This window comes from Eupeodes corollae, chromosome 1 (genome assembly GCF_945859685.1).
Source record: "Eupeodes corollae chromosome 1, idEupCoro1.1, whole genome shotgun sequence".
In the NCBI taxonomy this organism is placed as follows: domain Eukaryota; kingdom Metazoa; phylum Arthropoda; class Insecta; order Diptera; family Syrphidae; genus Eupeodes; species Eupeodes corollae.
Window position 1 is genome coordinate 88,492,856 of NC_079147.1, and position 24,280 is coordinate 88,517,135.

Consider the following 24,280-nt stretch of genomic DNA (forward strand, 5'->3'; position numbering starts at 1 on the left):
TTTCCTGAACACCGTTTAATTTATTTTTATATTCATTTTTCATGATTTTAAATCATATTTATTAAATTAAACGATGTTCAGGAAATAACAATTGGACTGTTAACAGTCGAACATTTCATCTTTATATAACATAAATATTGTGTAGTTTTAAATTGTAGGTGTACAAATGACGCCATTTTTACAAAAAAGAGTCAACGCGTCAACCGTTTACGTTAACCTTCTAATAGTAGCTTCAGACTTTTTTCTTTAATATTTCGCAGTGCGAAACAACTGTGTTAAAATAGGAAAAATTGACAATTTAATTTATGCATATGTACCTATTTGCATACATATGTATATTTTTTTCTATATTTATCCTTTTGGAATCAGATATGTAGGTCCTTTACCCTTTTGGAACAGATAGGTCCAGAGTATCTGTTTAGGTTGGCAGGTTGTTTCGTAAATTAAAATGTAAGAAAGTTTCTAGGGAATAATTTTGTTAAATTAATTTATTAAACCAAAAAAGTAACAAAATTAATGTAAGAACCTACAATCCTCCTCACCCTCATTTTCGTTGTTTTAAAAAACTGACAAATGGCTAAATATAGTGTAATAGCTTTGTGCATTCTTAGAGAAAAGGGAATTATACAAAAATCCTGTTTTAAGTAAAAATTTTAAAATGTATGTCTCCTTCTAGACCAACAAACCTTAATATTGAACAAAAACACATCAAATTTCAATTTAAAATTAATTTAATTTTTTATTTGTAACTAAATCTTTTCAATTTTAATTTTCACCTCAAATATAATTGATTTATTTATATGGTGCTAACATCATATCAACTAAAAGGAGTTTTTAAAAAAAGAGGCTGGGATGCGACCCACACTAATAACTTCCTTTCTTGCTTATAAGTTTGTTTAACATTTTTTTTTTGCATAGTGATGAAATAGTTTGATTTCAAAATCTATTTTTGTTAACGGGATTTTTTTTTTCTTCTACTCTGAACGTCGAACTTGTCGAGTTGTAAAAGCTGAGTAAGGTCAATGATTCTCGAGAATTTTTTCCAGATGAGTCCTTAAACTAAAGGACTCTCTTATCCCTCTACCTTCCCAGAATCATCAACCATTCCTACATAAAAAAGGCATACGTTTATGTCAACAACTCCTACCCCACCTCCCACGTTGTAGTGGCGAAAAAGCCAGCAGCGCTCCTATCTCCTATGCTCCTTCTCACTCTAGGTAACCTAGCTGAATTGCTGTTGCCGAATCCCAATCTTTTCCTTACATATCAGAATGACCATCATTAACATCAACTAACTCCTCACCCTATCTCTTCCTCCCCAACCACCTCTCATCTTTATTGGGCTGGGTCTAAGGTGTTAAAAGACCCGTGCCGATGATCAGCCTGGCTGGGGGCCCAATTCAAAAATAGCCCAGTCTCTAACGGAGTATCCGAATAACTGGTGACCTCCGGATTAACTAGCCTTATCTGTACATGCGAATCTCTGTTCAGACGAACCTCTTTTCTTCGCATCTCGTGGGACCAAGATGTACAAAAACAAACCAAAAATGAAAAAACGATGGGACCGGTATCTCTTCATGACCAGGCGGCAGTTTGGCGTCAAAGCCTGTTGCATATCTACTGTGGCCAATACAGAGAAGGGAGTATTGGCTAACCACGGTTGTGAAAAATGACCACTACTAATGAGAGTACATCCAGAAATGGAAAACTCTCAAAAAGCCTTTATAGACAAAGGCGGCAAGCGGCGAAAATCTAAAAGGCCTCTGGTGCATCATGTACCTTTTATAAGTCATTCTTTTTATATTATTTATCCCTAACAGAAAATTAAATACAAAATGTTCGCACTATTATAAGCGTGGTTTAAAAATATCTGTCTCATTTGAAAATGACCTGAAACAAAAATAAATAAAACCTGAGTTTTTCAAATTGGCAACCACAAAAAGGTTATATTCTAATTCTTTTTTTTGTCTTGTTGTTTTTTTTTTTAATTTTCTTTATTCCCAATCAGCCAATAAAAAAACCACATTATACAGAATATAAATAATAAATTATTACAAATATGTCTTCATTGCCTCCCTCGAACTTTAGCTGAGTTTGTATACATTCTTCTCTATCTTCTGTTTTTTTTTAATAATCTGGAAATTTTATTTTATATTGGAATTTTCGCTCATTTTTACCCCCACACCAATACATTCCACACGCAAAACATGTCGAACGAACTGTTTAGGAAGTCGATGACCAGATGTCAGGCCGAGCGTTCCTCTTCATGATAGTACTATTCAAATATTATTTATTTACAAAGAAAATGATCATTTCAAATCTATTAACTTAATATAAAAGTTTTGAATTTCCCGAGAACTAAATCTATATCTATATTTTGTAGCAATCTTCATATTTAAAGAAATGCTAACAAGATCAGAATATACTTACTTACTTACTTAAGGTGGCGCTACAGTCCGGGGCGGACCTGGGCCTCAACCAACAAGCGTCTCCAGCCAGCTCGGTCCCTAGCTAGCTGTCTCCAGTTTCGCACGCCAAGTTGGTTGAGGTCCTCTCCCACCTGGGTGCGCCACCTGAGTCGCGGTCTTCCTCTACTGCGCCGTCCCTCGGGATTGGATTCGAAGACCTTCCGGGCTGGAGCGTTGATGTCCATCCGCTCTACATGACCTAGCCATCTAAGCCGTTGGACTTTGATTCTGCTAACTAGGTCAGTGTCGCTGTACAGCCCGTACAGCTCGTCGTTATATCTTCTCCTCCATTCTCCATCTATGCGTACGGGACCAAAAATCGCCCGAAGAATTTTTCTCTCGAAGCATCCTAAGACGCTCTCATCTTTCTTTGACAGGGTCCAGGCCTCAGCGCCATAAATGAGAACCGGGATGATGAGTGTCTTATAGATGGTGATTTTACATGCTCGAGAGAGGACTTTACTTCTCAATTGCCTTCTAAGTCCAAAAAAGCAGCGATTTGCAAGAGTTATTCTTCGTTTGATTTCAGCGCTGGTGTCGTTGTCTGCATTAATAGCGGTGCCTAGGTAGACAAAGTCCTTAACTACCTCAAAGTTATAGCTGTCCATGGTGACGTTTTGTCCAAGACGTCGTCGTTCAGTGTCCTTTTTTGATGACAGCATATACTTGGTCTTGCCCTCATTGACCACTAAACCCATCTTCTTCGCTTCCTTCGCAATGCTCAAAAACGCTCCACTGACATCACGCTTTGATCTTCCAATTATGTCAATATCATCTGCGTATCCGAGTAATTGGATGGATCTTTGGAAAATTGTGCCTCTAGTGTTTACGGTTGAGTTTTGCACAATTCTTTCCAGAACGATGTTGAAGAAGTCGCATGACAGTGCATCGCCTTGTCTAAAACCTTTTTTGACATCAAATGCATCGGTAAGATCTTTTCCGACCTTGATAGAGCAGCGTGCATTCTACATCGTCATTCTGCACAAACGGATAAGTTTGACAGGGATGCCAAAACTAGACATTGCTCGGTAGAGCTCTTCCCTATAGATGCTGTCATACGCGGCTTTAAAATCGATAAAGAGATGGTGGGTATCGATTTGAAGCTCCTGGGTTTTTTCCAAGATCTGCCGTAGTGTGAATATTTGGTCGATAGTGGACTTTCCTGGTCTGAAGCCACACTGATAAGGACCAATCAGGTTGTTAACGAATGGCTTCAGACGTTCACATAATACGGCAGAGAGGATCTTATACGCAATGTTAAGGAGACTGATGCCTCTGTAGTTGGCGCAGTTTAGAGGGTCTCCTTTCTTATGTATCGGGCACACTATGCTGAGATTCCACTCATCGGGCATGCTTTCTTCCGACCAAATTTTGCAGATGAGTTGGTGCATGCTCCCTACCAAGTCATCGCCTGCTGCTTTGAATAGTTCGGCGGTGATGCCGTCAGCTCCAGCAGCTTTGTTTGACTTAAGTTTAGATATAGCTATCTTCACTTCGTCAAGGTCGGGTAGGCGGAATTGTTGATCTGCGTCGCCGAGGTTGAGTGGTTCTATCTCCCTTACAGCGGAGTTCGGTTCGTCATCGCCGTTATATAATTTGGAGAAGTGATCTTTCCATATTCTCAGCATCGACTGTGGTTCTACTACGATGTTCCCTTGATCGTCTTTACAGGCTTCGGTTCGTGGCTGGTACCCTTGGGAGGTTTTTTTTACCTTTTGGTAAAATTTACGAACCTCATTCCTGTTGTGACATCCCTCTATCTCCTCGATCGCGCGCTTCTCATGCTCTCTTTTTTTCCGTCTAAGAAGCCGGTGTTCCTCTCTTCTCTTCTGCTCGTAGAGCTCGCGAGCAGCTCTAGTCCTTTTGTGCAGCGCCGTTTTGTATGCCTCTTGTTTCGCTGCGTGCGCTTGCCGGCATTCGTCGTCAAACCAGGGGTTTCGCTGTGGTGGCCGTGTGAAACCTAGCACTTCAGAGGCGGCATCTCTGATGGCTGCAAGGCAATGTTGCCACTGGTTTTCAATGCTTAATGCAGGAAGCATAGGACTCCTTAGGAGGTTACTAGAGATTCGATCGGAAAAGGACATGGCAGTCTCTTGCGATTGTAGCCGTCTAACGTCGAATCTTCTCACAGTACCTCCTTGTTTTGGCTTGGATCGGGATATCCGTAGCCGTACCTTGGCTACAACGAGGTAGTGGTCCGAGTCAATGTTGGCCTCTCGGAATGTTCGGATATCCTGGATACTGGAGAAGTGTCGTGCGTCGATCGCAATGTGGTCAATCTGGTTGACGGTTGATTGATCAGGAGATTTCCATGTCCCCTTGTGGATATTAAGATGCGTGAACTGCGTACTAGCTACCAGAACGTCTCGCCCCGCAGCGAAATCGACCAGCCTGAATCCGTTGTCGGAGGTGGTGTCGTGCAGGCTGTATCTCCCGATTATGCCACCAAAGATGTCTTCTCTTCCTAGCTTGGCATTAAAATCTCCTAAGACAATTTTAATGTCATAGCCAGGGCACTGCTCATATGTCTTGTCCAAGAGCTCGAAGAACATATCTTTGGTGTCTTCATCTTTCTCCTCTGTTGGGGCATGCGCGCATATTAGGCTTATGTTGGCGAATTTAGCCTTGATGCGGATTGTCGTGATGCGCTCGCTCACACTGTTGAAACTCAAGACTTTTTGCCTGAGCCTAGTTCCAACAACAAATCCACACCCAAATAGACGCTGTCTTTGTTCTCGGTAGCAGTCGCCGTAGTATACATCGCAGTCTTTTAGTTTGCGTTTACCCGGTCCATCCCATCGCACTTCTTGGATGGCTGTAATATCTGCCTTGCAGCAGTTTAGGGCTTCCGCTAATTGTTCGGCTGCACGTGGTCTGTTAAGGGACCTAACATTCCACGTACATATCCGAAGTTCGTTGTCCTTATTTCGTTTGCGTGGGTTGTCAACAGTGAATCCGTCCGTATCCGAGGCTTGTTGTTGCTTCGAAACTATGATGTTTTTACGTGGCCAGGAAGTCACCCCGACGGCACAACCCCCAACCTGGAGGGCCAGATCCTTAGTATAACTCCAAGGAAGGGGAGCCGGATGAACCGCTCCTTATAGGCCTGGGCTCCGAATATGTCAAAGAAGCCCTATAAGGTGTTCACTAAGTAGTTCGACCTTACTGGAACTGTAGACGCCACCGTTGATTCTATCTCGAGAATTCGTCCGCTGCCGCCTGGATAAGGAGAGGTGCCTTAGTGGAAACACCTCTCCCCCCCTCTCTCGTTTGCTGCCCCCAACAACTTTCCACTGGGGTTGGAACCCAATCTCCAGTTGAGGTACTAGGCACCCGATGTTCACCGCGGGGAGGTGAGAGTAGGAGTTGATAGACAGAGGTGGGTTTTGAGAAAAACCTGTGGACGCTTGTGTCCTCTTGAATGCACATGTCTACCATTTGAACATTGATCAGAATATACTATTTTTGGAAAAAAGCTACGTTTCAACCCAATTTCTAACATTCCTGGTGAAATGCAATAAAAACCCTCTAAACTATTATATTTTAGAATCTTGGAATGCTTTCATATGTAGGGAGTCGGCCAAATTCAATAGTTGGACCATATCTTTCATGACAACAGCGTTTCTTAATAATCTAATAACTAAACTTGTCACTTTAGCCCTTGAAATATATATTAAATAATTATTATTATTTAAATTTGTTCAACGAGCTAAAAAGCAATTTAAGGAAAATTTGCAAAAACTCATCTTATTATTAAGTGTGTGGACCCCCTCCTTGTAAATGTCGTGATACGCCCTTGGTTAAACTCATAATAGGTTGAAACGAGGTTGGAATTGGGTTAAGAGCCTTGCAAATAAGAGCGAACAACGAATGGACGAACAAACGTGATTTCACACATTTCAAAAACTCTATTGCAATTAAAAACACATTTAAATCATAAGAAACCAATTGACATTAATATAAGGATAATAAAATTTGCATTTTGTTCTCTAAAACAAGAAAATTTTGTAAAAACAATTTGGTAGTAACGCATTGCACTGAGGTTGCTACGAACTGTCAAACTCTATTCGCGTTCCACATACCATCCACACTGCAACGAATACATTTTTCGAGCTCAACTTAACCTCAAATTTGTACCACTCTTGTTTTGTTTTTGTGTGAAAGATCATGGCTGAGGGAAATATGGAGAAAAATGTTATTATAAATTCATCTCTGTCTGCGAATAGAAATAAATCTCATGTGAAAGAAAAGTCAAAATGCACGAACATCCACCGTTCGCAGTTCGTAGCTCATGTCCAAGATGCTTTAGAACTTCTTAAAGCATTTCAATTTAAAAGTCATAATTTAAAGATGTTTATAAACTTTATAGATACTTTGATGATATTTTCGCTGCGCAGAGCGCACAGTCAATGTACCCAATGTTACGAACAATGAAAACACAAATAATTGCCACCTTTATCCGTATCACTGATATTATAGTTCTTTCAAATAAATTCTTTGAAACAAAGAAGGATATATCAGCTGCTGTCATTTTATTTCACGGAATTATACATTATTCAAAAGTCGGTGAGTATGCACGTGTGTTTTGGGTGTAAGACAACATGCAGAGATGCGTGCAGACCAGCTGCACATCTGTTTTAGCCATAAGGAATTGTAAAAAATTGTACTAGATTTCTATAATATTGGCATATGGTAATTCCAAAAAGTTTATTATGTTTTGTCTAGTACCAGAGTTGCCATGTCTCGAATTATATAAAAAAAATTAAGTTTGTCCTTACTTCACCAACCTCTTCTGCCTTCATACATTATTGTCTATAACACACTCCTCAGGCAAGCTTTAAGTCCATCACGGTTTATATTTTGTATTGTAAATATTATGGCTGAATCACAAACACGCTTCAGCTTCGGCTTCACCTGACGTTTAATGGAGCTTCGACCTCACATTTCGTTTAACAATCGTATGAAAAAGAATGTTATGTAATGTAATGTGACTCCAAACGGAAGCTCGAGTTCAATTATCTGAACATTTGCTTTGTCTTACAGCTCAACAGCTGTAAAAAATGTCAACAAACAAAATATTTGCTCTTTGGAGGGATGAAATAATAGAAATGTCATTCAAAGCAAACTCGAAGCATTCCTACCGTAACGCACACGAAGCCAAAGCTGGAGCGTGTTTATGATTCAGCCATTACTTATTTATTTTCTATTTTGACAAGGAACCCTTTTATCAAATATCAAAACAGTAAATGTAATTGTGCAGAAAATAAATACATCAATGAGTATTAAAGTTCAGCTTTCAGTTAAAAGGAAAAACATGATCAATTGTCATTTTGACATAAGTAGACTTAATTTGTTAATAGTTAGGGAGATTCTTTCAGCATCCAATCAGATGCTAGAAACTTGCCTGCCTTACCTTCAAGTCACTTAAGTCGCCTGAAACTGCCCAATATGAACATTTTAAAGTGAGGGAACTTTTATTTATATTTTAAATTAATTCTTAAAGTTTTGCTTTTTCATATAAAACACAACATTTGGACAGAACTGTCACTGTCATATTGAAATTGTTGCCAGGAATTTTGAAAAAAGAAGATGGTAATCCTGCCCAGCAAATATTCCAATCCAATCCAAATCTCAACCCAATAGAAGTCCATTCAAGAGCAACAGCCAACAACAGCTTCAGAAAAAACGCACTTCATTTTTATTTGTAATAATAAATCAGTCGTAGCGACGCAGAAAATCAGCTGTCCAACTTAGAAAAATATATAAAAAATCTTTGAAGTTTGAAATAAGCATTAATTACCTCATAAATAATATTTGTGAGTTATGAAATCCCAATGAAAACATTGGATTCCTTCAAGAATAACAAAGACTTCGAAAACAAAAGATCTTAAAACAAAAACTAGCTGTAAATCAAAGAATTTTCCAAAAGAAAGGGAGTGTAGTGGATAGGATAGTGTGTTGCTGTTGCTGCAAAAAGAAACGAATAACGAAGAAAATGTCGGAAATAAAATCAATGGAACATGCTACGCTCAAAGTGCCTTACGAGGTGCTGAATAAGAAATTTCGTGTTGCCCAAAAAACACTCGATCGAGAAGTCGACCAGACCTTCAGTGCCACCAAGGAGGTTGAGAAAGCGATGAAGGGTCCAAATCCAACAATTGCTGAGATAAGCAAACTTGTTGGTGGAGTTGTAGAACGCCTGCAGGTATTAAAACGAAAAGCTGACGAGAGTATTTCTGATGAATTGGCTGCCAGTTATGTTTGTAAAAGAAAGCTGGAGCATTTGAAGGCCAATGCGTCGCCCGAAATGAAGACAAGCTATGAAATTTGGCAGGCATCTGTGGATCAATGGAAAAGGGTAATAAAATGAGTTGATTGAATTATAATAATACCTTAGAACAGTAGACTTTGGAAGGAGCATGAGGAGGGTATCATTGATTGATTCTGTTTTAATTTGTACTTTATATAGATTCGTATGGATCGAATGGTTATTGAACATCTTTTGCGAATGGGATACTATGAGACTGCGGAGAAGTTAGCTGATCGCAGTGACATAAGGCATTTAACTAACTTAGGTAAGGAAGCGTTTTTAGTAGCCTGTATATTATTTTCGTCCAGTAAAATTAATTATTCAACCTCGGAATGAGAAATAGTAAATTAGAGGTCAAATTTCCATTGTGTGAAGTTTTGAAGTAATAGATTTTTAAGAACCTAAGTGTTAATTTCATCTTGCGATAGGTAAATAATTAAAAACAAATTTTAAAATTATTTCATATCGCAAATTCAATTTGTAAAGAAAGGGAATCAGCGTGGAAATTTTTGTTTATATTTTAATTTGTTGAACCATCAATAATTACATTTGGCTTAATTCTAACATAAATCATATTTAACAATAACTTAAATTTAAACATTAAATTACAAAAATTAACATGAAGTCGATGGCTAAAAAAAGAATGTCGTTGGCGAGGTTCATCTCGGGTTGTTCAGTCCCGGTTGTCCTGATGGAAGTTGGTTGGGTGTGGCGGCGGCGTTCAGTCGCGGTAGTATGCTGACTCCAGGCCAGCATAAAAGGAGATGTCGTCGTCAGTGGGGAGTTTGTCCAAGATATCCATACCACAAAGGTATTTCGGGTCCGAGTGTCGTTCCTGATTGATCATCCTTCTCATTAATTGGTTAGGGTGGCTGGCGACTTTGGTGATTATCTTCCTTGCTGCCAGTGCAAGCAACTGTTTTAGTGGCTTGATTTCAGCTTCTTCATAGACTCTACGATTACTATAGTGCTTCTGTCGTTGACGGTCGAATTGACTCTCGAAAACTTAAAGTTTTTCCATTGCAGTTTTTGAAATGGTGAACCATATCGGAAAACTGTAGGTGATAACCGTTCTTAGCAGTTGTTTGTATATCAACAGTTTAGTTGGTTTACTTAATCCAGTTTTCTTCTTCAAGAGAGGATGGAGTGCGATGTTGGCTTTTATTATCACAGCCTTAGAGTGTGGGTTGAAGAGCAGCAGCTCATTGAAGTGTATTCCCAGGTATTTGGCATTCTTCTTGGCTTTAATCTTTGATCCATCCGGGAACGTCAGAACAAGGTTTCGGGCCACAGCGTCTGTTGTTGGTGACGGGTCTCCGGAACCATACCAGTTCCATTTTGGAGGTATTTATCCTTATTCTCCACTTCTGGTAATGCTCGTAAAGTCTGCTTATGTGTGCTTCTACTCTTCGGGCTGCGTTTGTAGGAAACATGGAGGACGAATAGGTGAATGAGTTATCCGCATCTCACAATCCGTTGTCATCAGGCTGTGTAGGAACGGTCCAAATTCCGATCCTTGGGCGACTCCAGCCATTACGTCTCTAATCGTTGACTTGCAACTATCTATTTCTACGAAGAAGTTTCTAAAAGAAAGAAAAGAAATAAAATTTGTATGATTGGCTGTGGGATATTAAAAATTGAGGCCCTCATCCATACGCTGTCAAAAGCTTTCTCGACATCCAGAAAGCATAAAACTGCTCGGTAGCTATTGAGAGCAGCGGTGACGTCGGACTGAAACTTTAGAAGTGGATGGATCGTTGAGTGAGCTTGTCGAAATCCAAACTGCATGTCGGGGATGATGCTATGCTCGTTGCAGAATTTCTTCAGTCTCCTTAAAATGACTTCTTCCAGAATTTTGCTGATGTTGTTGAGGAGTGAGACAGGCCTGTAGTTGGAGATCATATTGGTACTGCCTTTCTTCGGGATTGCCACTACTTTGGCTGTCTCCACTTTTTTGGAAAGTAGCCGTTGTTGATGCAGTTATTTATGATAATAGTCAAGATTATCAAAAAAACTTGAAGTCTTTTCAGGATATAGTTGGAAATCCCGTCCATTCCAGTTGACTTCTTCGGCTCCAAGTTGTTAATGATCTGAGCTATCTCCTCAGGATTACAGAATTTATGGGTATTTGGTAGTTCATCGGCTTTGCAGTTGTCGTCAGATTGAACTTCAATGTTTTTTTGTTGAGTCAACTGGATGGTGGTTTCTACTTTGTTCAGGAAGGCTTGGTCCGTTGATGGTTTTGGAGTGAAACTCTTTTCAAAGTGTTTGGCAAAAGCTTCCACTTTGTCATTCGTCGATGTTGTTGCTCATCATGACAATGAGGCGGTTGATTTCCTTGAAGGCATTTGGTCCCGGTTTTATCTCCCTCAATCTCTTTTTGAAGAAGATGTCATTGTGGTGTCGGATGGAGTTTCGGAACATGATGTTCACACATTCCAGTTTGTTCTTGACCGTCCGGTATTCAGGGTTCAGCCAGTTGAGTTCCTTCTGATGCATCCTCTGGAGGCGCTTTCTCAGCCTTTGTCGGTGGGAGTATAGGTTTTCAAAATATTCCGGGAGGTGTTGGTATCTGTCCTTCGTTGTCCTGTGGATTTTTTGGGCATCAAGTGCATTTGTAATGGTTGATTCCATGGACTCGACAGCCTCATCAATTTCGTTGTCCTGGAGGTTTCGGTTCGCTGTTGGAAGCACCAGGTTTCCTCGATGTCCAATTGCAATCTCTCGAAATGTAGTCTCTTGTAGTCGATGAAGTCCGCTTGAGGTGTCGCTGCTAAAATGGCTAGTTGGCTGAGTTTTATGGACAGGAGTACTGCTTCGTAGTCCGAATCGCTTGGGACAGTTGATCACGTAAAGTTGCAGATGTCTGGAATGACAAAAATAAAATTTGAACTTGACAGAAAGAAATCAAGAGTTGATGGAGTTCTAGGGAATGTTGGCTTTGGCTGCGACACTATCACCAAAGAATGTTCATCAACATGATCGTCCAACCAGTCCACTATAGCTTTCCCTTCGATACTGATAGTTGTTTCTTGCCATTGATGGTGACGTGCGTTGAAGTCGCCTCCAATGAGTCCGTAGGTAGTACGCTTCAGAACATTGTTGAAGATTCTCAAAGCGTTTCCGATGTTTTCGTTGGTGGAGCCGCACTTGAAATAAATGCTTATTATTGTGAGGGACTCACCTTGTCCTAACTCTATTCTCACTGCAGTGGCTTCGCTGCTATAAAGCTTTGGGATGATAACTTCGCTGGTTCTGTAGGATATATTGTCCCTCACGAAGATTGCTGTTCCTCTACGACTCTGGGATTTATCCTGTCGGAAGGTCGTGTATCCGATGACATCGATGTTTTTTCTGCGGGCTACGTTGGTTTCACTGATGAGAGCGATATCCGGCTTGTTGTTCTTCATAAATATGTTGAATTATGCCCTTCTTTCCAAGCTGTACAATGAATTCAAATTATACGTCAGGATGTGGAGCTTCTTCAATTGCATATCTACAAGCTGAAAGTGGCCAAAGCCGCGGTCTTTTCTACTTCACTCAGATTGGTGTAGTTCGCTGGGACAGTGCTTTTGGCTTTCTCCATGATGGTGAGCAGATTGTTGCCAAAAATAAGTTGAACTTCGTTGTTAAGGTTCATCGATTGAGTGGGTTTCGTTTTGTTTGGAATAAATAATAAATAATAAAGTCGCTGCTGGACTCTTTGCCACATTAGCGTAGCTAATGTTTGGGTGTGTGGTTGGACCCTTCGCCACATTAGCGTAGCTAACGTTTGGACGAGTCGTTATGCATGCTGATCGGGCAGCGAACAGCCGCTGGGCCTTCTTTTCCGCCTCAAGCTTGTTTTTTGCCGTTTAGCTAGCTTGAGGACCCGTCTTCTGGCAGTTAGCACACCAAACATAAGTCCCTGTGCTTTTTGGTCCGCTTGCATTGGCCAGGTTCATGTTTATCCTTGCACTTTACGCAGACGTATTCGCGTCCGCAATTAGTGGCATTTGTGTCCAAACCGCTGGCATTTAAGGCATTGAACTATGTCATTAGATTGAAGTCGTTCCCACAGTACTGTCTGGTTCATCACTTAAGTCTTTAAGTAGACCTCGGTGATATTGCAGTCCTTATTCAGCAGTCCTTATTGTAGGTTTTACCATGCAGCTTCCTTGATTTGTATATTGAAACTTTGATAGCCGGGAGACCTTCGACCCTCAGTTCCTCCTCAACTTCGATGGCTTCGAAGGAGCTGTGAATGCCCTTGAGTAACACCAGGTTCTTTCTTTCATCATGGGGAGTAAATGAGTTAAACTCAATTTTCCGGTCACGAAGAAAGTCCTTGATGTCGTCAAATGCTGCTTTGGTCACAAAGGCTGCTTTGGTCCATTAGCGTCGAAAGCAAAATTGAGGTTTTTTCAAACAATTTAGTCCCATTTTCAAAATATTCCTAGAGTTGATATCAAACTTAAAGCTGAAAGTCAAGTTGAGGATTGTTTTTCTTCACTTGCGTAAATTTCAACTCAGTTTTCACTATGTGGAAATTGATTTTCCTAAGTTTTTAGAACCAAAAATTAAATCTATTGTGGTCGCTTGGATGAAAGTGCGTCTTATTATTATCAAACACAAACACATTCCTATTTTAATTACAAGCATGATGAAGCACAATGAATGTGGTGAACATTGAAAGTCGAAATGTGTAAACAAGTTCGGGCCATTTTTTAATTTCCCAGTTATTTGCTTGATTAGAATTTCTCCCAAAATAATTACTTTGGGTCATATCTTTTTTTGAATACGAACAAAAACAAAATTTGATAGAAAATTTAAAGGTAAATAGTGAACCCTCGAATTACTTGGAAGTTGAGAAAATATCTAAATTTGACAAACTTAATTTGTTGTTAAAAATCTTGAGTTGCGAATGACAACAACTTCTATTGAAGATATATAAAATCGAAGGAAAAGAAAAGAAAAGGAAACAAAAATCCTCAAGTTTATTTATAACTTTGAATGAAGAAAATGTCACACAATCAATCATATCAAAAAAGGAATTAATGGTCTCTTTTGTTTTGTGATAAAAAGAAAAGTGTGTCATCAACAATGGGATATGGCTACAATTCAAGCAATATACTCGTATTTTAATATTTTCCTTAACCGTGGGTGTGGATTCGAAGACTGGGGGCTCGGGAGCATTGGTTTTCATATGCTTTACGTGACTCAGCAATCTTAGTCGTTGAACTTTTACCCTTCTGGCTAAGTCTACGTGGCTGTACAGCCCGTATATCTCGTAGTTTCATCTTCTCCTCCAGAAGAAGAATTTTTCTCTCGAAACGACCAAAGGTGCTTTCATCAGCTTTTTTAATAGTCCATGCTTCTGCACCGTATAACAAGACGGGGATGATGAGGGTCTTAGGTTAGGTTAGGTTAAAGTGAATGCGGATTCATAATCCACACACTTAGGCCAAAAGAAAAGGCGCATTGTGATACCACATGAATCTAGAGAATTACTTCCCACTAGTCGAACCATTTTGAGCTTTTTAAAAATCTAAGGAGATATTTGATATCCCTTCACTGGGATTATCAAAAGAGTATTCTCCCAGATGAAGTTTGTGTCTCAGTGAAAGAGCAGGGCAAGTGCAGAGGAGGTGAAATATTGTTTCCTCGTCCATACAGCACTCGTAGAAGTCATTTGAGGCTACACCAAGTCGTATTGCGTGTCTGCATATAAAGCAGTGTCCCGACATCTATTAGGGAGCTAATATGAAGTCTGCTTTGAGATAACAAGTCTTTAGAGCGCTTTGGCTCCAGTGAAGGCCATTTGAGTTTTGTGGCTGCGCATGTTGGTAAATTGTACCAACCAGAGTTTGCTATCGCGAAAGCTGTTTCTTTTAGCAGAAGTTTACATGTGGCTATCGGTATATCTATCTTCTCCGGTGAAATGGATATGACGGTTCCATTTTTAGCGAGTTCATTTGCTCTTCAATTTCCTGTGATATCTCTGTGGCCCGGCACCCAACAGAGGTGAATATTAAATTGCTGCGCCATCTCCATAAAAGACGATCGAAAATCGAGGACCGTTATAGATTTGGTTGAGACACCGTCAAGAAAATTTGATAGCAGCTTGACTGTCAGAAAAGATACGGATATCAGGAGTTGATATCAAGTTTTCTCTTAGTTAGGAGAGAACCTCTTTGATCGCTAAAATTTCCGCTTGGAAGACGCCACAATGATTAGGGAGGTGGAATGAGATGCTTAGATTAAGCTTTTCTGAGTACACACCACTGCCAACTCCCTCATTTGTCTTGGATCCATCTGTATAAAAATGGATGCATTTGTCATCCAGGAGTTTTTTGTCTTCCCATTCATCTCTGGATGGAATGGATACCTGGAAGTTTTTTCCAAATTGGTTTTTGGAATAGTGTAGTCTATGTACTTTGGTATAGAACCAAAGAGGTACAAAATGAAGGAGTGCCCCACATTGTTGTTGGTCCATTGCGATGAGGTGTTGAGTCTTATAGCTGTTCTTGTTGCCACTTGTTTGCTGAATATTTCGAGGGGTGTCAGATGGAAGAGAGGCTGCTGAGGGTGTGGTTCTTAATGCCCCGCTTATATAGAGTCAGTGCGTTGGACTCTGCTGAGTTTGTCGCAGTATGTGACTTCCTCTAATTCAGTCCACCATACTGTAACCCCGTACATAATTATTGGTCGGATGACCGATGTGTATAGCCAATAGGTAATAGGTAATGCGAGGTTGAAAACCCCATTTACTACCTATGGCTTTCTTGCAAAGGAAAAGAGCTACTGTAGCTTTTTTAACTCTTTCCTGAATATTAGGTTTCCAACTTAATTTTTTGTCTAATATCAGACCAAGATATTTGGTTTCATTGGTAAAAATTAGTGGTGCACCTTTTATTCAACGAGGTACACTGGGGTCTTGCATTTCCGTGGACGAGGACTTTTTTTGAGGATTAATACTAATTCCGCAGTGATCAGCCCATCTAGTGAGCATATTGACTGCGTTTTGGAGGATGACAGACCTCCCCCACCACTATGAAATCCTGCTCATCCAGATCAGACGAAGAGGAACCTAATAGATCATGTTCTTCCTCACTGGGGAGAGCTTTGTCGTTTGAGTCATCGGTCTTCATTAGGGATAAACTTTTGACGTTTTCAGAAAAAGACTGTGCTGCGACAGAAGATTGCCCCGCCACATTCTCATCCAAATCCAAGGATGGGAAGGTGATGATAGCATTGGGACCCCCTACGTCCTGCGACAGAAGAGGGCCCAGGTACATCAACATCCACATCCAAGGAAGGTAAGGTGATAGTAGCACTAGCAGCTTTCAAAAAAGGGTTGTGGAGGCTCACATGAAGCGTCTACCTCATCTTTTTTATAGATACATAGCGTAACTGTCTCGAAACCGTATCTTATCACTCCCTAAACTCGCGCCAGAGAAGCCACAGAGTCTTTATTGATTACGATAATCGCACTTTGATAAAGACCCTTTGGCTCCTCCAGTTTGGCGATCTTCCAGTCGTGACAAGGGAGCTCCGGGTTGCTGGTCTTAATCATCTCACGTATGTCATCAGGACATGAGGGTTCTTTAGGGATCCAAGCGCGAGCTCTCGGCCTGCATGGAATATTTTCCTTTGCAACTACCTCGAGTTTTGCGCCTGGCCAAACTTCGCCCAGCATGCCGACGGCAGGCGTATAAAGATCGCGCGACCTCTGATCGTTACAAGAGAGGAGTTTGACATGACCTTGATACCAACTCTCATCGCTTGTTACATAAGGTGGACCCAGATCTCGCATGACTTTGAGGAAACCAGCCGAGAGCCCCAGTCTCACCATCTGCCAACGGTCAGAAGTAATCGTGCCATCAATATTGCACCTATCAATGACCGCAACTATGATTTTGTTGGATTCCTTAAGTACATCACTAAAAGGTTTAGTAAAAGGTTCTTTAGCAATGTTAGGAGTGCTGGTGTTCTGCACTTTGGGCTTTTTAGGGACGGGAGTGGACTCCTGCAAAGACATTTTTCGCTTTGACGTGGAGTCGTAGCGACTAGTTTTGTCCAGAATGGATTTAGCCCACTCATGCCTCTTGCTAAGGATGGGATTACTTCCATCCCCAAATGTTGAACCAGGGGATTTCAGAATCCTCATCTCATAGCGCCGTTGTTTATACGAGCTCCTAGGAGCATTCTGCATTCTGGAGAGGTTTACTCTCTTTAGTAGTGGAAGGATAATTATTCACGAACTTTCGTCAGTGATATATCCTGTCCCGCAATAGACGATGGCCATTGACTTGTCACAAGCCCTTCTCCGGTATTTAACACAGGAGTAACGACAGCCGACGTTGCCGCCGAACTGCCGCCCGGTGTAGATTCAACCTGTACTGCACACGAAGATGGGCAGTGACTTGGCACAATCCCTTCTCCGATTATTCGCACAAGTGCAACTACAGCCGACGTTGCCAACGAACTGCCGCCCGATGAAGCTGGAGTATCGGTACCGGTTTGACGTTATTGCTTCTGCTTATGTTTTTGTTTAAAATTTTCCATTTGATTCCCTCGAGTAGGCGAAGTAAGGGGAGGTCCATCTTTGCCGAGATTAGCTTACACAGATAAGGCTAGCTAATATCCGGATAATCCGTTAATGACTTAGCTATTTTTAGAAATTGGTTCCTCAGCCTGGCTGATCACGGCACGGGTCGTATAACACCTTAGATCCAGCCCAATTGGGAATTTGAAGGGAAGGATATGTTTTGGAAAAAGGAGAAACGAACAGCAATTAAGACATAAGCGTCCCAAGAAGGAAACAAGGTATTGACGAGACAGTGATATACTATACAGTTAGGGAATATGGAGCCATCAGCCAGCATAATAGCACAAAGCCGATGTAGGAGGGCGTAAGGATTGGAAGGGGAGGAGCGAGCGACCTTTGGTTTCAGGACTCTTCTGGAGAAATAATCCCCGAGAATAATTGACCTTACTTAGCTTCTACAACTCGACAAGTACGACGCGTAGGTAGAAGTTGATTCGTGTTAAACAATGAAGAACTGATTAGTTCAGAACCATATAAGACTACCTAATCCATGTCAATTTTTTTTTGTAATTTTATTAAAACAAAACTATATTTCTTTTACACAAACATGCAAATAAACAGACCATAATGCATTATCTGTAAAAGCAACTCCTCCGTACAGGTTTTTCTTTACAAATTTTGACTCGACTCCGATACCCAAAGGGATTCGATTCGAATCAAGCTCATTTCAACTCGATTCAGGTATATAAAGAATTAAGGCGATCTTCCAGCTCGCTTCAACGTCACATTGTAATCCAGTAATTTTCTTACAATTTCTTCTTGAAAATTGTCCATTCAATTAGTTTTAGTAAGTTTTTTTTGCTAAGTTAATTTTAACTTTTGATTTTTACAAAACTTTCTTCTATTTGTGTGTTTTTTTATTATTATTCTGACAGATCTTATTTCAATTTCTCACTGTATTTCATATGGAATTCCAAAAAAAACGCACTTATTGAATTGTAACGAAAGGTTCTTCAATATAAATAAGTATTTTGTGTTGTCATACTCTCGAAGATAATTAAAAAATTATCCTTTCTTTTTCTCTTGTACTAACAGGGTGAAATATTTGAAAACTAGGTAGGTAGGATTTTTAGTTTTGCGATATCTTGAGTTAAATTTTCATCGAATGCAAGAATGAAAGTGATGTTAGTTAGTGCACAAGAGATAACTTAGGACAGTTGTGGTGGATGTTTTTTTGAGATTATTTTCAGAATGTTTATGGGTCAAAAATGGCAAATCAAATAGTAGTACATATTTGTTTGCGCAAGATCAGATTACATTTTCTTGATCACGGTAGCCCCTATACAAGGTCAGTATAGATAGTCAAAACGTCAGGGGGCAAACTGTCGATCCAAAAATATAAATTGCTCCACATTTTCAGGAAACAAAATTGTGCACAACTTAATCTTAATATAAACAATGTACAAATCCAAAATGTTAGTAACTAAAGTATTCTAGGTTTAGTCTTTAACAAAACGTATTCTTGGAAACAACACTGTATAGATCTTAAGAAATCACTAGCTGCGAGAACTAATATTGTAAGATATCTAGCTTCAAATAAATGTAACGTACATATAAATACCCTTTCAAACACTATAAGATTGTTAGTTTTAAGTAAGATTGAATATGGGTTGTTTATATATGGGCATTGTCCAAAATCAATTTTAAATATAATAAAACCAACTTAACACGCCGCGCCGCGCCGGCCGCAGCAAGGAGAAACATGAACGCGTTTCCAACAACACCTATACAAAATATATAAGCAGAAGCAGGACTACCAAGCATAGAGGAACGAAGAGATATTATAACTGCTGAACTATTTTCGAAACTGTCGTTTTCAAAAAAGATCATAAACTTATAAAAAGTATCACATCCGCCATTTCTACGATTCTTATAAAAGCAGCTAAGTTTGAACTACCAAATAAACAGAAGCGCCAAATTACTCCGCGTATTCCCCCATGGTTCATCAACCCGGAATCTCTAATATTAACTCTAGCTAGTTATAAAAAAGTAAATAACAGCAATATTATCCTCCGCCAACTCTACACAACCATCTCACTCGAATTTAAACCGGATTGATGGAAATTTATGTTTAACCATGGTTCTAAGAAAACTGAAAACATCATTTGCGGTGTCACTCGAAAATGGTGCCATTGCTTTCGCTTCAGTATTCCCTGCAGAAGCATTCGCCATACTTCAAGCTACTAAGACTGCCTTTAATTAACGTGGAAAACACATTACATGCTCTGATAGCATATTCGTACTTAACGCCATAAAAAACCCTTACAACAATACTGAACTCATATCAGAAATTAGATACCAACTCACCAAACAATATCAAGTTAATGTGGACTCCTGGACATGTAGGAATCCAGGGCAACGAATACGCTGACAGTGACTCAGCAAATAATGCTCCTGTATATAGCTTTAGTATCCAAACCAAACAAGATCTGCTAAAAATCATTCAAAAAGAGTCAAAATCCATCATAACCCACGACTGGAGCCTATACCATCATCATAACAAAAAACTCAATCCTAATAAACTTGCTCCGTATACCCAACAAGGGTTTCCAAACACAATATCTCTAATTTTGTACGACTTCGGCTTAGACACACATCAACCTCTCATCAGCATCTCCTCAAAAAAAAAATCCGCCACCACTTTGTACAAATTGCAATACCAGGTTGGACCTGAATCACACCATAGACCACTGCCCGTATTGCAACCCATAATCAAAAATGTATTTAAAAATAAATGTATTTATGAAATTCTCCAAAACCCTTGTTCTACAAATATCGAAAAAAATCAGATTTTCTTTTAAAAGCTAACATTTTAATTTAAATTAAAACTAAAATAAGAGCCAATTGTCTCCGCAGCTAGGCTCGTGAAACGAAGTATTACTATGTAATAGTATTAATTAACTGTTAATAAATAATAATAATACATTTTCTTGCTTATGGTAATGAGCCACCAGAGTTTTACGCCCTGTGCATTTGCACATCTTGTACATATGCTTTGTCCGTCCCTGGTAACCCATCAAAACCAAATATAGACATCTCGGTGGGCAAAATATTAAACCTGCGGTATTGACCGTATTCGTCTTTGAAATTCTCTTAGTTTGTTTGAGGGAGAATTCATTACGATTGAAAAGGCAGCTTCGTCCGCCAGCTCATTCCCCCGGATGCCAACGTGGCCAGGAGTCCACATTAGTTTTATGTATTGGTTTGATTTGATTAATAAGGAGCGGTTATTGTTGATAAGATCGGTATTATTGTTCGTATTTAATATGGCTTTGATGGTAGAGAGGCTGTCTGTACAAATAACTTGTTTTTTGCCAATTTTTATAGCCTCTTGAATGGTGGTAAGAATGGCAAAGGCTTCTGCAGTGAAAATGGAAGCTGTTTGTGGGAGTAATCCAACACGTATCATGTTGCCATTTTCGTGATCCGTCCGTGAATATAAATTTCCAGTTTTTGGCCTAGAGCTCAGATGAAATGCTGAGGAAGAGTTTGCGGTATATTTCATTGGTTGTACTAGTTTTCCCATATGATACAAGTTTCACTATAAAAGAATTGGAGTCTATGAGCCAAGGTGGTTCTAAAGCAGATGAATCGACTATTTTTAGAAGATTGAGTTTCGGAAAGTCGATGATTTTGTTAAAACATTAGAAAATTAGAAAGTGGTATTGAGGTCACGTTGAACCCTTGGAAGAACAACAGTTTTCGTTTTATATGCATACATTTTTTGTTATTTATATTATTAATGAAAACTAATGAAATTTATTCTTACAACTTACTTACTTCCTCGGCTTGATTGATGACTCTGTCATTACTATTACAACCGGGATCTGTTCTGGGTGTCGTTCAACATGCTTCTCCATTTTTGCCAGTTGTTGACCGAAGCCTTCCAGTTTTATTCATCTATTGTTCTTTGTTGGTTAGTGATTTCAACAAAATAAATTCCCTGTAATAAAACTTTCCAGGGAAATTTAATTAAAAAAAAAAACACTCAAACCCCAACTAATTATTATTGTTGTTTTTTCTTTCTCAGACATTTTCCAGACATCCCGTGAAGTTGAAGAAGATTTAGCTAATCATCGTACCGCAAAATGTGTACTCTGGTGCAATGACAATAAATCGAAACTTCGAAAAATCAATTCAAATATTGAATTTCAATTACGTGTACAGGAATTTGTTGAGCTAGTGCGATTCAATAATCGAACAGAAGCTGTCCGCCATGCACGTAAATATTTCCCAGCATTCGATAAGACACAATTGAATGAGATTTGCAAATGCATGGCACTACTCGCCTATCAACCAGATACCCGTTAGTAAAGATCTTTTACAAGATTTTCTATGCTTTATTTTAAATATTTGTCTTACATAGAAATTGATCCATACAAAGGCCTTTTCGATATGGGACGTTGGGATACATTGGTGTTAAATTTCCGAAATGAAAATTACAGATTGTTCCAACTTTCGACACAATCACTTCTGAGTGTTGCTGTTCAGGTAATAATCTAATCTTTTTATATTTTTTTTGTCTTCCTAATTTGTTTGTTTCCGTTTTGTAGGCTGGTCTTTCGGCACTTAAAACAGCACAGTGTTACTCACCGACTTGCAAAAACCTCAATTGTCCTGTGTGTCAGGAAGACTTGAACCAAATTGCCATGACGTTGCCATTTTCTCACTGTGTACAGAGTCGACTGTTTTGCAGGTTAGCTATTTTAACATACACAAAATTTTATTTTATTTAAATTTCAATTGTGAAATTATTACAGGATAACCGAACTGCCATTAAATGAACACAATCAACCAATGATGCTTCCAAACGGTCAAATCTATGGCCAATTGGTAAATTTCATTGAATAAATATCTATAAATAAATTTTAAACTATGTTTTCCTTATGCAAATTCCAGGCCATTCCTAGGATAACAGATGAAAATGGCACAGTTGTTTGCCCCGTAACCAAGGCAAAATTCTCAAATCCGAAAATCGAAAAAGTGTTTTTCATGTGAATAACATTTTCGATGAACATAAATCCTCAAAATTTATATTTTTCTTTTTTTATTTTTTTCTTTAGAATTCGTTATGTTTGATTAAGTTTTACTATTTACATTTACTTAAAATAATTATATTTTTATATGTTTAAGATTAAACCAAACCAACCACAAATGAATTGTTGGTTATGCATAAAACGAATATTTGCGTTATTGAACCACATCATATTATAAACTCATAAGAAAATATATTTTTATTAATATGTAGAAATAACAGAAAAAAGTATATCATAATTCATAGAACATGAATTGCTGCTAACTATGTATATCTTTGAAGTACTACCGATATGAATAAAATACACATTATTTGAAAGACATAATTATTATTTTCTTCTTTCACTTTATTATTTTATTGTATAAGATTTTGGGTTCCTAAGAAGAAAAGTATGTAATGTCAATAAGATTGAGCGCATGGGTTAGAGATATCATAATATTGACGCAATGAATTCTGTGTTTTTTTTATTACACTTGAAAGAGCCCTATAAGCTGTTTTGGGACACGATACTGCGAAATTGTTTACACACGTACGGCAAGGTCTATAGAAAATTTGAGTACTCCATCATGGCGCTCTTTCCACCTGGGGCCTGATTATGAGATTCTCGGCTGATCGTTTTCAAATCGACCTTTCAAATTCGACTAGCGTCGTATTTCATTATTAACGAATTCGCGGCGAAGCTAAAACAGTTCTTCCAATATTCCAGTGATTTGGTTTGACTTTTCTTCCTATATTCCAGTGATTTGACACTTGTAGTCCAAGAGCCCAGGACCGCCAGACGTTACTAATTTTCTGTGTAACAAAATGTGTCGTACAGAATAGTATTAGTGTAAGCCTTTAAGGTATACATACATACCTGCTAGCTTGGGCCGGCGGCCAATTTACTTATACCAGGTACTAAAGGTAAATAAAAAAATTTCTTTCTTTTCTTAAAGTCTAAGAGATAATTTTTTTTTATATATTTTACACAATTTCATTATAAATTTATAATCAATATTTCCAGACAGTTTTCGTCGGCGGTAATTTCCAGGCACTTTAAAGTTTGCGAAAAATGAGGTAAGTTTTCTTAGAGTAGTCTTTTTTTTATACATGATATTTTGGAAACTATTTCAACACACTTTGCAAACAGCCAGACAAATTGTAGGAGTCAAATATCCCACAGACATTTTTAAAATCTCGTCTTGAGTATGAGCTCGCATATAATGTTTTGACGGTCTTATGTCACAGGCCCATTATATTTATGTTCAATTTCAGTCTTGTAAATTTTTTGAATAATGATTAAATCATAAACAGAAGTTGTTAGCTTATAGGCGAAAGGTTCATACTAAAAGTAATTAGAAAATTAATTTTGTTACTAGCATTTAATTCTATGAAAAAATATTTATTCAAGTTCTTCTACAAGATATACAGAATTTTGTATAGAAAGTATTTAAACAAATTAATTCAAGATTAGTTACTTTGCTAATTAAGTATATTGGAATTTTCAATTTTCGTCATGGTTGATATTTGATAACTCGTCATACAGCCAATCTTTACATTGAGTGTCTAAGTCATCACCATCGTCATCAAGATCATCATTACTTGTGTCTGTAAAACAGTCGCAGCGAATCCCATAATCAGGCTTCTGGATAGAGAGAGCCATGTGATTGCACATTCCAAGACGGTTATGGGGACAATTTTTCGTGGAATGAGATTTGAGAAAAGTTTCATATTCATATTTGCTTCAACTCCAGCGCATCTTCTTGAATAGACGCGAAAAAGGATTATTCAGTTTGTGGCTGCAAAAAGGTGCCTTTTTCAGCATGTTTGGGTTCCTATTTGGATCTTTGGGTTTTTATCACGTTATACAAAACTTCAAATAGAGAAGGATAAATAAA

General features: G+C 38.8%; 1 protein-coding gene across 1 annotated transcript; it reads left to right on the plus strand.

Annotated features, from left to right (window-relative positions):
* Positions 1–8,109: 8,109 nt before the first annotated feature.
* On the plus strand, positions 8,110–22,728 carry LOC129941504 (E3 ubiquitin-protein transferase MAEA). The gene is made up of 7 exons (XM_056050173.1): positions 8,110–8,826; positions 8,938–9,043; positions 21,399–21,674; positions 21,735–21,859; positions 21,922–22,064; positions 22,129–22,201; positions 22,268–22,728. Exons 1-7 carry the CDS (start codon positions 8,464–8,466, stop codon positions 22,364–22,366), a joined length of 1,185 nt encoding a protein of 394 aa, XP_055906148.1. The 5' UTR covers positions 8,110–8,463; the 3' UTR covers positions 22,367–22,728.
* Positions 22,729–24,280: the final 1,552 nt, after the last annotated feature.

Bases quoted from the DNA above. Each gene is read 5' to 3' on its own strand.
- LOC129941504 (XM_056050173.1), top strand. From the start codon at position 8,464: ATGTCGGAAATAAAATCAATGGAACATGCTACGCTCAAAGTGCCTTAC. The intron at 21,675-21,734 runs GTTAGTAAAGAT...TGTCTTACATAG, and splicing joins CGCCTATCAACCAGATACCC to AAATTGATCCATACAAAGGC. The intron at 22,065-22,128 runs GTTAGCTATTTT...AAATTATTACAG, and splicing joins CAGAGTCGACTGTTTTGCAG to GATAACCGAACTGCCATTAA.